Genomic DNA, 15,982 nt, shown 5'->3' with positions numbered 1-15,982 from the left:
TTTTGGTTCTACCACCTCTTGGTCCATGATCACAGTCTTGTTGAGACTAATTGCCAACCCAGAGCTCTTGCATGACTCAGAAAATCTGCCCAAGAGATTTCTCAGGGAACCTTCACTGTGGCCAGCCAAGGCTGTATCATCCACAAACAGGAAATCTCTCAGGACCAGCTCTTTTACCTTGGTTTTTGCTTTAAACTTTGCGATGCTGAGCAGGCGGGAGACCTGGAGGAAGAGCAAGTAGGAGGGGGCAATTGGGGAGGTGCTTTCATACTACCTGAGAAATTAGGACAATCAACTGGTTACCTCTGGTGTCTGTACACAAATGCATGGAGACTGGAAAACAAGGAGAAAGAATTTGAAGTCCTTGCACAGTCATGGCACTATGACATGACTGGAATAACAGACTTGGCGGGAGCTTGCGTGACTGGAGCATTGTCATGGATGGGTCCAAACTATTCAGGAAAGACAGGCAGGGGAGAAGAGGAGTTGCATTTTATGTAAAAGAGCCATGTAATTGCTCAGAGCTCCAGTATGGAGCTGGAGATAGGCCTGTTGAGACTCTCTGGATTAAGGTTAGAGGGGAGAGCAATAAGGTTGATGTCGTGGTGGGGGTCTGCTATAGACCACCAGACCAGGAGGGAAGTGGTAGATGAGGCTTTCTTCAAATGGCTAGCGGAAGTTTCCTGATCACGAGCTGTGGTTCTCATGGGGGACTTCAGTCACTCTGACATCTGCTGGGAGGGCAATACAGCAGTGTACAGGCAATCCAGGCAGTTTTTGGAGGGTGCTGGGGACAACTTCCTGGTACAAGTGCTGGAGCGGCCAGCTAGGGGCTGTGCTCTTCTTGACCTGCTGCTCACAACCAGGGAAGAATTGGTGGGGAATGTATAAGTGGATAGCATCTTGGGCAGTAGTGACCATGAGATGATTGAGTTCAGGCTCCTTAGGAAAGGAAGGATGGAGAGCAGCAGACAAAGCAGACTTCGACTCGCTCAGGGAACTCATGGGCAGGATCCCCTGGGAAACTACACTGAGGGGGAGAGGAGTCCAGGAGAGCTGGAAGCCTTATTGAGAGTGCAGGAACAAACCATCCCAATGTGCAGGAAGTATGGCAGAAGACCAGCTTGTCTTACCAGGGAACTCTTTACTGAACTAAGTCAAAAGAAGGCAGCTTATAAGAAGTGGAAACTTGCAGAAATAATTAGGGAAGAATATAAGAGCGTTGTTCAGGCATGCAGAGGCGAACTCAGGAAGGCCAAAACACAATTGGAGTTGCAGCTAGCAAGGGATGTTGAAGGGTAACAAGAAGGGTCATGGTATTTCCTCTGTCAGGTAAGTATTGAAACTACCGCAAGTTTTAGCATGGGTACTCCATAAACACGCATTTGAGCAGCACTTTGGCACCTACTTCTGTGTAGCAAAAACTATTAGAGGTGCACCAATGCATCAGTCTGATATTGGATCAGCACCGATATGAAGAAATTGACTGTATCGGAAATTGGCTTTTTTTTTTTTTTTTTTTTTTGCCTGATATGGCTGATAAATGCCCCATGCATGCACACAGCTGCAGCATAGCACATAGGTGGCAAGGAGTACAGCATCCAGCTTGTAAGTCTGTTGTGGTGGAATGGGGGGCAGATCCTAGTCCCTGCAGTGAGGAAGGAAGTGGGGCTGGAGCAGACCCTGCCCAGCTGGGTTGAAGCATGGGATAGAACTGCAGCTCATCCAGGGGGTGCAGGGAGGTGGGGGGGCAGCTCCTGCTGCTGCGCACACCCCTGGAGGGAATGGCAGGGCATGTGTGCCCACAGATCTGTGTGTGGGTCAGGCTGCTGCTGCAGGCCAGGGTTGCGCCAGGCTCTTCCTGCTGGGGACTGGGCTAGGCTGCACTCAGGGCAGGTGGCAGTGGCACGGGGCGGGGGGCCATGGCAAATTTTGGGATGGCTGCACCCCATAGCCTCCTCCCAGCACTACTGCCTCCCTTCCTGAGTGCAGCCCTGCCCAGCCCCTACCAGAAAGACCCTGGCCCCAGCCCACAACAGCAGCCTGCCCTCAGCCTGCGCAGCTCTGGGGGCACATGCCCCCTATGCCCACCCAGGGGGCATGTTGTGGCTGCATCCCGCCCTGCCCCAGCCCCAGCCCCATTCCCATTCCCTCCCTCACCACAGGGGCCTTGATCTTCCCCCCACATGCCTCTTCCCTTCCCCCTCCCCTTTTACCATAAGAGACTTACCAGCTGGAGACTGCTGTTCAAGCTGCTGGGCTGCGTATCAGAAATCAAATCAGTATTAGCTGATATGCCTCCTTAAAAACTGACTATTGGTATTGGCCTCAAAAATCTCTGTTGGTGCACTCCTACGAACTATGCATGATATTAGTCCAAAGCCGGAGGCTCACGATTTACTACATAGCTCATGGGGCTGGGACCTACCAGAGCCAACAGTATTTCAAGCCATGGTGATCCCACAGTTGAGCCATCTCAGTATGTCTGTTTATTCCAGGTACCCCCCACAAAGGATCCATATGCTAATTGTCCACACTCATGACTGGAACCGGTTGTTGTTATCGCATGTCCTGGGCTGCTCCAAGAATTTATATGCACACAGGGTGCAGGGAACTTGGTCTGGATGCACTAGGCTAAGAGACGCATCACAGAGGGATTCTGGAAGATCTGTTTGGGCCCCCACTTGGTGATATCTGCCAGGCATTTAAGGCTGGTGAAGAAATGGGAAGCACTGAAAATGGGGAAAGAAAGGCACAGCTCTTCTGTAAGAGTGAAAAGGAAGTTGAAATGTATGCAGTGTGGTGGTATGCCATGACTTAAAAGGATTTGGCAGTGAAGGGGTCTGTGCTTTAATGGGCACTAAAATTTTGTGGCAGTGAGGAACCACTTTCTTGCCTTTCCCCTAGCTTCTCCTTAGGTTTTTGGTTAAAAACAAGCAAGACTGGGAGGCATGTGAGCTTCCAGGCTTGGGGCTTGCATGTAGAATGCCAACACTTTCCTCCTCCTTCCCCTCGCTTCCCCCCCCCCCAAAAAAAAAAGAAAAGAAAAGAAAAGGAAAAAAAAGGTCCTATCAGCATGCTTGCCCAATATGGGCCATGTATTTTATAGTGATGCTCAGCTTTGGCTGTATTTAATCAACTTCATAGTTGGTCTCCATTACTGAACATATGCTACTTTTGGCAGCAGTTTAATAATAATATATTTAGTCAGGTTTCCTTGTATGGAAATGTAAGACAAAGGGCTTTTTTCCCTATGCCAGTGAAATGGGGGTGGGGTGGGGGGGAACGGGACACCTGGTTTTGTATTCAAGGAAATACGGTAACTGTTGGCTGGGTCCTGACTGGCTCAAAAGCAGTCAGCACTAGTAGATCATTTTTTCAGAAACTATTTCAGAAATGATGCTGCTTGTCTTAAAAAAAACAAAAACAAAAAAAAACACAACTCCCCTCCCCCCCCCAAAAAAAACAAAAATCGAATGGATTTTGTGACTGAACAGCTTTGAAAGTTTGGTAATCCTTTCTTAGTCTGTATATTTTTGTTAGGATATAGGGGTAAACTTGTGCTTAAAAATCTTACTGTTTAAAACCACATGCACTAAGACTGTGACTGATAGTTTTGTCAATACAGGTGGGTTTTAGCAGGGAAAATAAAATCAGCCAATTTCTGTGAATTCTTTTTATTTTGAAGAAAATGTTTCTGGAGAACACGGATTTATTTGAAGTGCATGGCATATACTACAGATTCTGCTCTTTGGGCACATGTGCATGCTCCTATTCACTGAGAGTACATGAATAGAAGAGAATATAGACATGTGAAAGTGGAATCATTCTTATCGATTGGATTGCCTAATGTTTAATTTTAAATGTTGAAAAGAAAGCCAATTGTGTAGAAGCCAGTAAACCATCAGATTTTATTATGCTATTGTACTAGGCCAGATTTTGTTCACAATTAATTGTGCATACATCAGATGGAGACAGATGCGTACTGCAGTAGTTTGTATTAAGTCCCCTGTTGGCTTTAGTACTTTTTGGCGCTTCTTTTGAGGAGTTGTATGGGGTCATTGTGCGATTGCTTTCCATTTATAAAATACGTTTATCAGTTCTGCTTTATTTCTGAAAAATATAGCTGTTTCATACCATTTAGACTTCAAATGGCTGTGCTAGTTCATGCATAACTTCTCCTATATGCAGATGATCAGTCTGTTTTCTTAAACAGCTTGTTTCAGTTTGTGGGACTTTATTCTCTAGTAGGACCCATTTCTTCAAACATTTCTAAACTTGAAGTTTAGAAGATCAGGGAGAGGGTAATAACACTTGAAAGAGTCTTCCAACTTTTTGTCAGTTAAAATGCTCTCAAGTTTCCTGTGCATTTTTCTTTACATTGTGCACGTGAATACAAGATGTATTCCATTTATGCATATAACGATTCAGTTAACTGCATAACTAAATGTCAGTCCTGTGTTTGTTTTCTTGTATTATCTCAAACATCAATTATCTGCGTATTGGTTAAGTGAAACAGAACAGTTGAAAGCAGCTTTTAACTTTATAACATAATTTTGCTCTGTTCAACTGCATTCCAGTTTAAGTCAGAAAATGAAATGCAGGCAGCTGTGAAAGGGCAGGTATCGGAAGCATTAAACGTCAGGGAAAATGGCAGTTCTGAGACTGGGCTGATTTCTAATAGCAGCCCTGAAACTAACTACTAGGAGCCCTGAAACAGAGTGGGCTTAATCAGTTTTGGAGCCCCTGATATTGCAGCCCTGAGTGCTCTATACTTGAGCGCTATTTACATTTAAGTTCAGGTAAATGCCTAGTCTTCTTTCAGTCCCAAGGCTATGCACTTAACCAAAGTACAGTTATATTTATCTTGTCTGCTGCACACGCAAAAAGGAAATAATAAATGTTAATCAGAATTTGGTAAGACCTTCTCTCCCCACCTGCCATCAATGCTGCTGTATATCATCCTTGTTTAAAGTTATAACTATGAGGGTGTTTCAGAAACTGAATGAAAAAATGGTTGCCCATGCAGTGTGTCTGCGACAAAGTGGGAAACTACACAGTAGCAGGGGAGCACTGAAGATGGCACTATCCAACATGCCTGTTTATGATAGTTTAAAGAAGTGATGTGGTCCGGTAAATGATCATTGTGTACACAATAGTTTTATTTAAAAATTGTGGTTATTTTTTGAAATGCCCTCAATAATAATAATTAAAAAACCCTCATCACCATTGATTACTTATGTGAACCTGTACCTGGAAATTCTGTAGTTTAGTATGCCATACCACTTGCAGGGTTCCAAATATTTGAACAAGTAATGGAATAAAAATTTGCTAGGTGCTCTACTTTTCCCATAAGCAGTTGTATTTTCTGCCCAACAGGACACAACAGTTATCTGATTTTTATGGGTTTTGTTAGTACAGTACTGAAGAAAGTAACCCTTTTCTTTATTCAGCGTTTTAGATACTTTTATAGCCTGCATTACTACAGACGAGATTCAGACACAAAGACAACTAACGCCAAAAAATAATTCTAGTTTGGACATGTATGTTAAGGTGCCTTACAAACTAAAAATGAACAACCGTCTCTGGGAGGAGGGAATTTTTGGCTTTTTGGATCAAATGTAATAAGCTGGATACTTAATACTTGCTTTCTTATAGTTTGTAAATATACGGAGAAAAATTAAATTTAGTAGTAATAATTTTGTTGTTTCTTTTCCAGATGGGAATGACAGGAAACACTAGTCCCTTTGGACAGCCCTTTAGTCAAACGGGAGGGCAGCAGATGGGAGCTACAGGAGTGAATCCTCAGTTACCGAATAAGCCAGGCATTACAAATAGTCTGCCTCCTTTTCCTACCGACATCAAGAGTACTTCAGTCACCAGTGTGCCAAATATGGTGAGTTACATTTAACTCATGTTATTTCCCCCTTACTTATGCATGTTCAGAGTGTTCCAAACCCCTCACTATTTCAGTTGTTAAACAATTCTCCTTGATTTGATCTTGCCTGCACATGCATTTAAACTTCATGCTGGTTCAGGTGATCTCCATTTTCAGTCATTAACTGTCCGCAGTTGCTAAACTTCATGATGTAGACCACGGGTCGGCAACCCCTGGCACGCGTGCCAAATGAGGCCGTTTTGCTTGGCATGCCACGGCCAGCCCTGGCTCCAGGTAGCTGCTGCCAGCGATGGAGCCCGGGCTGCTCCCAGCAGGGCTTGCAGCATCCCAGCTAACTGCTGGGAGCAGCCCGGGATCCTGGCTGACAGCAGCTCCCCAGAGCCAGGGCTGGCTGCAGCCAAGAGGCTCCAAACAGCTGTGCCAGGCTCCGGCATCAGCACCGCACCAGCGCGTGCAGGTGTGCCTTGGAGCAGGCGGTGGGAGAGGAGTCTGAGGCAGCACAGCCCCAGTCTCTCCCCTGTTCCTGGTGCAGAGGTGATGAGCCCGGCACAGCTGTTTGTAGCCAGCCCGGGCTTGGGGCAGCTGCAGCAAGCAGCGGGCTGGTTACAGACATCTGCGCTGGGCTCATCATCTCTGTGCCAGGAGCAGGGAAGAGACCAGGGCTGCGCTGCCTCAGGCCCCTCCCCCCCACCTGCTCCGAGGCATGCCTGCCAGAGCCCAGCACAGCTGTTTGGTGCCTCCCAGCTGCAGCTGGCCCTGGCTCTGGTGCCAGCCGGGATCTTGGGTTGCTCCTAGCAGTTAGCTGGGATACTGCAAGTCCTGCTGGGAGCAGCCTGAGCTCCAGCAGCTATCTGGAGCCAGGCTAGCTGCTGGCAGCCACAGAGCCCGGGCTGGGGGGCAAGGGGCAGCAGGGCTGTGGGCCAGAGGCTTTGGGTGGAGGGCAAGGGGCACAAGTAGGGCATCCTGCGATGTACCCCTTGCCCTCATTTTGTTTTTCTGCCACACCAGCACTCCGGCACCTTCCAGGGTGGGCATTATATCCAAGAGAAGTGGTGCAGACTTCTACCCTGGGGGTGTTTAAGAGGAGGTTAGATGCACATCTTGCTGGGGTCGTTTGACCCCAGTATTCTTTCCTGCCATGGCAGGGGGTCAGACTAGATGATCTGCTCAGGTCCCTTCCGACCCTAGAAACTATGAAACTATCAGTTCATACCAGATCGGCTCTGTTAAAAGGAAAATTGATATAATTGGAGATCGGCTTTTTTTTGGCCAGTGTAGCCAGTAATGTCACTGATAATGTTGCGTGCATGTGCTCAGTTGCAGCATGTGTGCTGCCAGGAATGCAGCCTGGCAGCATGGAGAGCAGTCGGGCTGGTAAGTCTGTTGGGGAAGGAGTGCGGGGGGGAGGGTTGCAGATCGAGGCCTCCATGGTGAGGGAGGGAGTGGGGCTGGGGCAGGGACAGGGGCAGGTGCTGTCCAGCTAGGGTAGGGTGGGGTATGGGGCAGAGCTATCAGTGGCTTGCCTGGGGAGGGTGAGAGGGCAGCTTCCCACCACTGTGTGCTCCCCTAGGGCAGGCATGGGGGGCATGTGCCCCACAGATCTGTGCATAGAACAAGAGCAGGCTGCCCACTGCAGGCTTGGGGCCAAAGGCTGCCATGGGGTAGGGCAGGGCAGGCAGTGGTGCTGTCAGGGGAGCTATAGCTGCCCCAAAATTCACCCTAGCTATCCCTCCCAGTGCAACTCCAGCCTAGCACCATTCCCCCTGCCCCCTCCCAGGAAGAGGCCAGCACAGCCCCTGGCCCTGAGCCCACAGCAAACGGCCTTCCCTTGTCCCATGTACAAATCCAGGGGGTACATACCTTCTGAGCTTCCCCTGGGGGTGTACACAGTAACAGCCCCCTCCCTGCTGTCCCACTCCATCCCTCACCATGGTGGGGGGGCCTCAATCTGCCCCCCAACCCTTCCACCCCCCACAGACTTGCTGGACACTGCTCTCCAAGCTGCCGGACTGCATATGAATTATCCAATTGGTATCAGCCAGTATGGCTGTTTAGTAATCTGCCATTGATATCAACAAACACGTTCTTTATTGGTGCACCCTTAGTAGACTCTTCTGCACCTATACCTTAGCTTACACTGAGCTCCAGAATAGATACAGGAAATACTCTGTTCTCTAAACTCTACTTGCAGCATTATAAGCACGAATACATTCCTAACCCAACCAGCGGCTGTTTTATGGGCAGTTCTGAAGTGGCTTGTTTGAGAGCCTGAATAGTATCTCGTGTATTCTTTTGACTCTGATTTGGAAAGTATGCTCAATGCTCCTGTGCAAGCCATGTAATACAGTGACTTCCAGCTAGTGCAGACTGCTTGTGATTATAGTTTTCATTAATATTTTTAAGGTGTATTAATTTTGGGATGTTAAAATATTACAAATTTGGGAAATTTTATGATATTTTATGTACTTTTTCTGCAGAAAGCATAATTAAATGTCGCCAGTTTTCTCTACATCTCTGTGTATTAGGGCTAATTTAATCAAACTGCTTGTATAGTTTCTATGGAAACTACAGATCCAGTTGTGTAATGTCTTAAATGTGATAGCAGTTACTATAGTAACTCAGAGCCTTTCTGTGAGATGCAAATTACTTATTTTTTATTTAAACTAGAAACATTGATACTTCCGCTAAAGAACAGCAATGTGTACATTACATCCTTCTGCTTCTATATGTGGACTCTAGTTATCCTGTTAAAGCTAATAGGAATTTCTGGAATCTTAGCTTCAGTCTGTGCCTGAAAGGAAATGTGAATAGGGAAGGGAAGATATAAATCTAATAAGCTCCCAGGACTTGGTCCCACCCAGTCATTGGAGGAATCCCCCTGCTTGGTGTGAGTCTTCTCTATCGTTGAAAAATCTTTTAATCTTAAATCTGCTATGTGTTGTGCTTTTGTGATTATAGAAAGGGGGTTAGTTGTTTCCTGTTAGAGTTGGAGACCTGTGTAAAGTACAGTTAAGCAAAAGTGTACGATACTTACAGTTGCTGCATAAGTACGCTATTTTTTGCTTTAAAAAAAAAATTCACTGACTCTACTAATTCCAAAAGAAACTTCCGGAATGGGAATCAGATACAAACCTTTGTAGAGATATTTGTCTGTTTGCTGTAAACCTAAAGATAGTTCTGAAGAAATTATGAAGTTCTCTTTTCATTTCGGTGATTGGCTCTAAAACAGGGGTGGGCAATTATTTTGGGTGGAGGACGGCTTACTGAGTTTTGGCAAGCCATGGAGGGCCTCATGACAGGCAGCCAAGGGCAGATGAATATTAATTTCTAAATTCTTTAGGGGCCCTGCAGATTGGATAGAATTGCCTGGCGGGCTGCATCTGGCCCATGGGCTGCATTTTGCCCACCCCTGCTCTAAAACCTAATCATGCCAGTTTACGTATCAATGGTAGCTATTTTACTACTTATCATTTTAAGAGAAACCAAAATCTTAAATGTACCTGTCCATGTTAACTATATTGGGAGATAGTAGAATAGGGTGAAATGAGGCAGTTACCCTCTAGCAAGTTTCCTCTTACGTGAGTAAGAGGAAGAAGAGAGGAGATTTGCATTTGCTCTAACCCATTCAAAAGGTGAAATAGAAAAAGGAACTCTTTCCCTTTCTCAGACCAGAAGTCTCTCTGAGGCTGTTTACAGCATCCAAAGCAGGTTAAAAAACATCTTCCCTCTTAGTTTTCTAGGGGCCCTGGCAGATGTGTAAAAAAAACAAGTAAACAAACAAACAAAAAAACCTCTCAGTGTCTTATAGGAAGAGGAATTGCATCAGTTTGATCCAGTTCCCCAGTGTCTGTATATCTTGTGCACTTCCGTGGGCCTTTTGGATACTTTTATGTAACAGCTGATTGAATCAGCTGGTAAGTAAAAACACCAAAAAGCCCCACTGTTGCATGCGAGCTATACAAATGCTGGAAAACTGAGTCAAACCATGTGTTTGTTTTGTTTTTTGTTTTGTTTGACTGTAAGCAGCCTGGGTGTCAAAAGCCTTGCATGTCAGCAGAGAAGTGTGAAACCTACTCAACTTCCATCCCCAGGCTGATTCACACAAAGGATAGTAGTCTATCAGGCCCTTGACACACATTTAATGGCACAATGGGATCTGATCTCAGACCCCAACAATCACGCTTCCTGTGCATAGCAGGAGGTGCAATTTTGAGACCAGGGATCAGTTTTCCACTTGCTTTTTTAAAAAAAATCCTGAAATTACAATAAATAAAAATGTTTTAAAAAGGTCAAAAGTTAGGAAGTGTCAGGTGTCCTGCTTATAGCCTTAATATGGCCTTTTGCATATGATTTTTACAGCCTTTAATTGCATGTTCTAGTAGCATGTGACCATATTATCAGATCTGTGTACCCTGGCTTGCTTATTGTACAGAATGAAAAGGTGTCCAATGAAAAGAAGCAGCTAGCTAATACGTCTTTGGGGGGGTTACCCTTAATTTTTCAATATATGACAGTAACTTTAAGTACTGTACTCCATGCAAACTTTTTTTGAATACAGAAATTTATAACATCTGTCTTGGTTTTTCTGTAGTGTTGATGATCACTAGTATCCAAATGTTTCACAAATATTGATGAATGCATCTTTATAATGCCCGAGGCAGGGAGTGGTTCTATTCTGCTTTTACTAATTATCAGGAATCCAGGTTTTCTGTTTCCCACGGAAAAAAATGGGTTCTCCCTTATAACTGAGAAAAATTGAGATTTTTTAAATTTTATTTTATTTCAGCACAGAAAAACACACATTTTCCACCTTACAAAGAGCGATGGGCTAGGGGGAGCAGGATGAGTGATCAGCAGGGATTCTGTTTTTCTCTGATTTGAAAAATTGTAAATTCTCTGATTTTAAAAACTCAATCTGTGATAAAAATTAAAGGCCCCCCCAAAGCCCCCCCGATGCTGTTGGTGCCCCATACTCTCCACCCCCATTGCCGCCTCAGTCCTCTGAAGTTCCCACTTCCCCACATCAGTCCCCCACCCCCACAGACATGCAGACTCTCATGCACAGACACTGACATCCACCCCAGCAGGTAAGTGTGTGGGGGGGGGGAAGGGGCAGGGCGGGGAAAAGGGAAGGTGCTGGAGGGGCCAGATGAGGAAGGGTGAGGAGTGTGTCCCTGTGCCCACTCCCAGGAGCAGGGCCAGGGGGTGAGGGCAAGGGTGCCCCTCTGTGAGTCACACGCACACAAGCTGGCCTGACAGGAAGGGTTCGCACATGGCGGCTGCCACTGCAGCTCTGCTGCTGTGCCCTGCAGTGTCTTTCCATGGCCAGCCACATTGCTTTGCAGGCAAGAGGCGCAGCAGTGGTGGGGCAGTGGCAGCTGCCATGTGCAGGCCGCACATGCTGGCTGGCTGGAGGCAGGGGAGACCTTACATGTGGCGACACTTGGGACGTGTGGCCGGCTGCATGGCTCCATGGCACCTGCTAGCTTCCCTGCCTTGTTGCCCTTCCCTTGGGGCCTCCGCAGCCCAATGGGCGAGACCAAGCGCAACAGGGCAGAGCAGGACCACGCAGAGATATCCTTGCAGCTGCAAACCCTGTGCCACCATGGCCACATGCCCCTGCCCACAATGTTGTGCCTCTTGCTGTGGCTGAGGTGGACAAGGGGCACCTAACCATGGTGGCACAGGGCTCGCAGTGAGAAGGAGCTTCACTATCTGGCCCTGCTCTGCCCTGTCACGCCCACACTCACCTCTCCCCGATCAACTCCACTTTGGCCAGGCTCCATGCTCCACTTTGCCACAACAGCTGCAGCCTCCTGCAGGTGGCAGCTGGGGCTTGGGTGCTGCTGTGGGGGGCAGGGAGCTGTGGACCCAGGTCCCTGGCCCTGTAGCCCTGGCAAGTGGGGGGGGGGGCTTTTAAGTGGGGAGTGAGGGGCACCAGCGGGGGGGCAGCTGTGGTTGGGGAGTCAGGGGTACCAGCAGGTCTGGGGAGCTATGACTTGGGTGTGAGGGGCCTGGACCTGTGTACTGGTGAGCGAAGGGGGCAGGGGGAGCTCTGATTTTCCATGATAACCCCCCCCCCCAAACTTATAGGTTCTTAGAACTTTTTATAGTGTTTTGAGACGCTGGTAGCTTCCAAATTGTGACTATATCAATAAAACATTGCGTTCAATTGATACATGCATAGTGGAGTTGCAGGTTTTGAATTTCTTAATTTACAATTTCCTTTAATCGTAGCATTTGCAATTTTTAAACCTTAATAAGCACGTGTCTCCTATGGTGTTGCTTATGCCCATACACCTCCTGTCATACACACCTATCCCCTTCCTTCACACAGTGGGGGGTGGGGAGCAGTGGGTCATGAGTGAGGGGTACCAGTAGAGCCAAGGAGCTGCTGGTTGGGATTGAGGGGCACCAGCAGGGCTGGTGGGGGCTCTGGGTTGGGATTGAGGGGCAGAGGCAGGGCACTGACATATTAGGGCTGCTCAATACCCCCAAAGCAGCAGGGAAGGACAGCAACAGCTGAATCTGTGTCCTGGTCAGTGAAAGGAGATGGGGGGGCTCTGATTTGCTATGGGGAGAAAAACAAAATCAAATGCCAAAATATATAGGTAAATAAAATTTATTTTATTACTAGCCAGTTGCCCATCATGAATGAATGATAGGGCATGTACATGCCCCTGCCCCTCAGTCACCTTTTGGGGCTGGCCAAGTAAATAGTCCTTCCGCCGCCTTCTCCTTCAGCCTCTGGCACAGCAGCTCTCACCCACCTGCCTGCCCATGTCCTCCTCCTCCTGCAGAGCAGCAGAGTTTCCCACTTCCTGAGGCAGCAGCTCCTCCTTCCCCCCTGTCCGCCCCCCGCTGCCTCTTCCTGCAGAGTAGCGGGGCTCCTGCCTAAGGCGGAGGCGACTTCCTCCCTGCCTGAGGAGGCGGAGCCTCTGCAGCCAGTCGCCACCAGCCCTCCTGGTGGCGCATGCAGAGTTGCCCAAAAGCATTATGAACAGAAAGATGCGCAGATAGACTAAGCCCCTTATTATTTTAAAATAATGATTCAGGCATGAGTAGGCTTCCAGATTGCTTTAAAATTGTAAATATAGCAATAAAACATTTGCGTTCAACTGATGCCTATATATAGTGCTGCATCATTTTAACTGTGGAAAAATGAGGATTTGAGGGAGTTTTAATCAGGGAATTTTGGATTTTCTTAGCAGACAAAACCAGGATACCTGCTATTAAGGAATTGTGTCCGTAGAGAGATTAGGGTCAAAGGTATTCACAAGTTTGAGATATCTAGGTCTCACTTTATAGGATAATATTTACTCTATCTTCCAATAAAGTCTCCTTCATTTTAGTTGCATCCTTTAGGTTGCAGCATGCATGCAAATCAGATCTTAGCACTTCAAATTGAGCCTCTGGGGTGCACAGTTAGTTGCTGTTGTTTTGGGAAAAACAAAACAAAACTGTTTTTCCTGTCCTGTTACAGCAGTTCTGTGGCAAAGTTAGGAATCAAATCCAGTTGTCCAAGATGGCCTTAATCGTAAGACCACCTTTTCTTCTTCCATCAGTTCCCTGAATCATTTGTTTTGTATGTTCAAATTAATGCGTTAAGTGACTCAGCAATCCTAAGTGCAGTGGTATTATTCCTTATACAACTTTGATTCCTGATAGCGCAGTCTATTCTGTGCTTTGAATGAGGCATCAGCCTCATGGGGAAAAATAGCTTATTGCAGGGATAGGCACCCCCCAGTACACATGCCAGTTAGTGGTATGTGGAGACATTTTCCCTAGCACATCAGGAGGCATGAGAGAAAATTGTTTTAAGTTGCTGCTCTGGGCTCTCCAGAGCAGCCACAGGTGCCAGTGCTGTGGCAAGCACAGGGGGCAGTCAGAAGAAAACAGCTACATTGCCTGTGTTCTTCTGATTCTGCCCCCTGTCCCCAGGCTGCATCTTCCAGCCCTGGCCCTCGAAGAAGCTGCAAGGGGGTGGGTGTGGGGCTGGGGCCCAGGCAGGCATTACACAGAGCAGCTGTGCTGGAGACTCCCAGCTGGTGGGCAAGCCCAGGGCTCAGGTGGACAGATGCTGTCCCACCTGGGTGGAAGCAGCACCAGGGTGCTAAGTGTTGGAGCCAGGTGCTCGGGGCAGGGTCAAGGCAGTGCAGGAAGAAGCAGACTCAGGGGGAGGCACCACAGGTAGGCCGGGCCAGCCAGGCCCTTGCGAAGGCAGGGGCCAGGTAGTAAGTAGGGGCTGCTGCAGCAAGTGTGTGGGGGCACCCAGTGGCACCTGAGGCTGGGCCAGCCTCAGCAATTGGCACCCCAGTGCTGTCCCCACCAGAGTGGGACAGGGAGTCCATCTGAGAGCCCCAGCTGGGCCAGGGCTTCCCTTGCTCTGGGACCATGAAGGAGACCTGAGCGTCCCACCCCTGGCAGCTGCTGCTGGAGTGTCAGTGCTGCCCTCTGCCGGACACTGCTGTGCACTAATGGGCCCAAGCCACAGCCAGTAGGGAGACATTGGTAGTGAGGGACTCACCCTCCTTTCTTCCCTCTCTCTTTTTTTTTCTTTCTCTCCTTTCCCCCCCTCTTCTTTTTCTTTTTTCTCTCCTCTTTTTTTTAATCTCTCTTCTCTTTCTCTTCTTTTTACTTTCCCCTTTTTTGTCTCCTTTTTCTCTCTCCTTTTTCCTTTCTAATCTCTTTTTTCTTTACCACTTTTTTTATCTGTCTCCTCCTTTTCTTCTTTTTTCTTTCTCTCTCTTCTCTCTCTCATCACAACATGCTTAACATAAAAGAACAAAGGTAGTATGAAGTTTTATTTTTTGTCACAAGGCTTTGAATTATTAGAAAACCTGTTTTTCTGTTTTTAAAAAAAAGCAACACTTATGATTATTAACTATATTAATATGTATTGTATCCTCCCATGTACCCCCATCGCGGTTTTGATTTTCTGGCATGCTGGTGCTCCGGCACCTTACAGGGTAGAGATTGTGTTTTTTTCAGCACTCCAGCTTATTGCATGATGATATAATTACAGAATACATGCAAAAGGAGAGGTTCAGCAGATCATATGAGGCACGCAGTTTGAAAGAAGGGCAAGCACACATTTGTTAAAGTTTTCAAACTTTTTTCACATGTGGTCTGGATAGTAGGGTATAAATTGACCAGTAAGGGTTCTAGGTTTTGTTGTCCTGGATAATTCATTGCCATAAGCAGTAATGGTGTGTTTCAGATAAGGATGGTCTACCCATGTCAAAAAATCCATGTTGCCAATCTGGCAAGTAGTGCATGTAGCTGCTGTATTGGAATCCAAAATGGCTGCTGTGATTTCACATTTTGGTCAATATTTCACCGCTGGTAGGGTTAGAAAATTAATTCCAGTGACAAAACCAACATGGTATGAATTGAAGAGCTCAATCATAACATTTCAGTTGTGGGGTAGTCATTGTGGATTCCAAGATGGCTGACACATTAGCACATATATATCGACTCAATGCAATTAAAAACACCTAGTAAACAACATACTAAAACCTCACAAATTCAGTTACTACAATTTTTATACCAGAACTGCAGTACTGAAGGCATTATAAACAAGTATGGTAACCTGAGTTGAAATATTAAATAAGACCATACAATTTCTTTTTTATGTCAGAATATAGATAAGTCAGATTCATTGCCACTGAGTTATGTATTATTAAACATGTACATATATTTGGCTCAAGGAAATACGCAAATGTAATGGTCTAATCCAGCGGTTCCTATACCAACAATTTAAAACAATATAGGCTTAAGGACCACCAGCAAATTTTTCATACACATAGTTCCACTGCCTATGTATTAATCCACTGACAATGTATTAAAACAACATCAAAACCTTTAAAATCAAAATTGTAAAACATTGTTTTATCAGTTACAGTAGTTATATAAAACAGTTAAAAATTAAAAATTTGATCATGATTAATTGCACAATTAATTGTGATCAATTTTTTTTTAATTGCACAGCTAAAAATTCAAAATTATGCAGGTACCTTGTATGGTTGGTAAGTGAGGGTAGAGTTCGTAGGGGGTGGGAATTTGTGAAGGTGTGGGGGATGG

At 46.4% G+C, this 15,982-nt stretch overlaps 1 protein-coding gene across 3 annotated transcripts in view; it reads left to right on the top strand.

Annotated features, from left to right (window-relative positions):
* CREBBP (CREB binding lysine acetyltransferase) overlaps positions 1-15,982 on the top strand; it is a 182,032-nt gene that overhangs the window by 59,405 nt on the left and 106,645 nt on the right. For all 3 annotated transcript variants that reach the window (XM_090024768.1, XM_090024767.1, XM_090024766.1), the window contains exon 3: positions 5,720-5,896. In XM_090024768.1, the coding sequence (XP_089880894.1) occupies positions 5,720-5,896 (177 nt within the window). The remainder of the gene's footprint in view (positions 1-5,719; positions 5,897-15,982) is intronic.

This window comes from Crocodylus siamensis, chromosome 12 (assembly GCF_052110815.1).
Source record: "Crocodylus siamensis isolate JL-2025a chromosome 12, ASM5211081v1, whole genome shotgun sequence".
NCBI classification, from domain to species: Eukaryota; Metazoa; Chordata; order Crocodylia; family Crocodylidae; genus Crocodylus; species Crocodylus siamensis.
The sequence above is the reverse complement of the archived record's forward strand: the minus strand, read 5'-3'. Positions and strand labels throughout refer to the sequence as shown.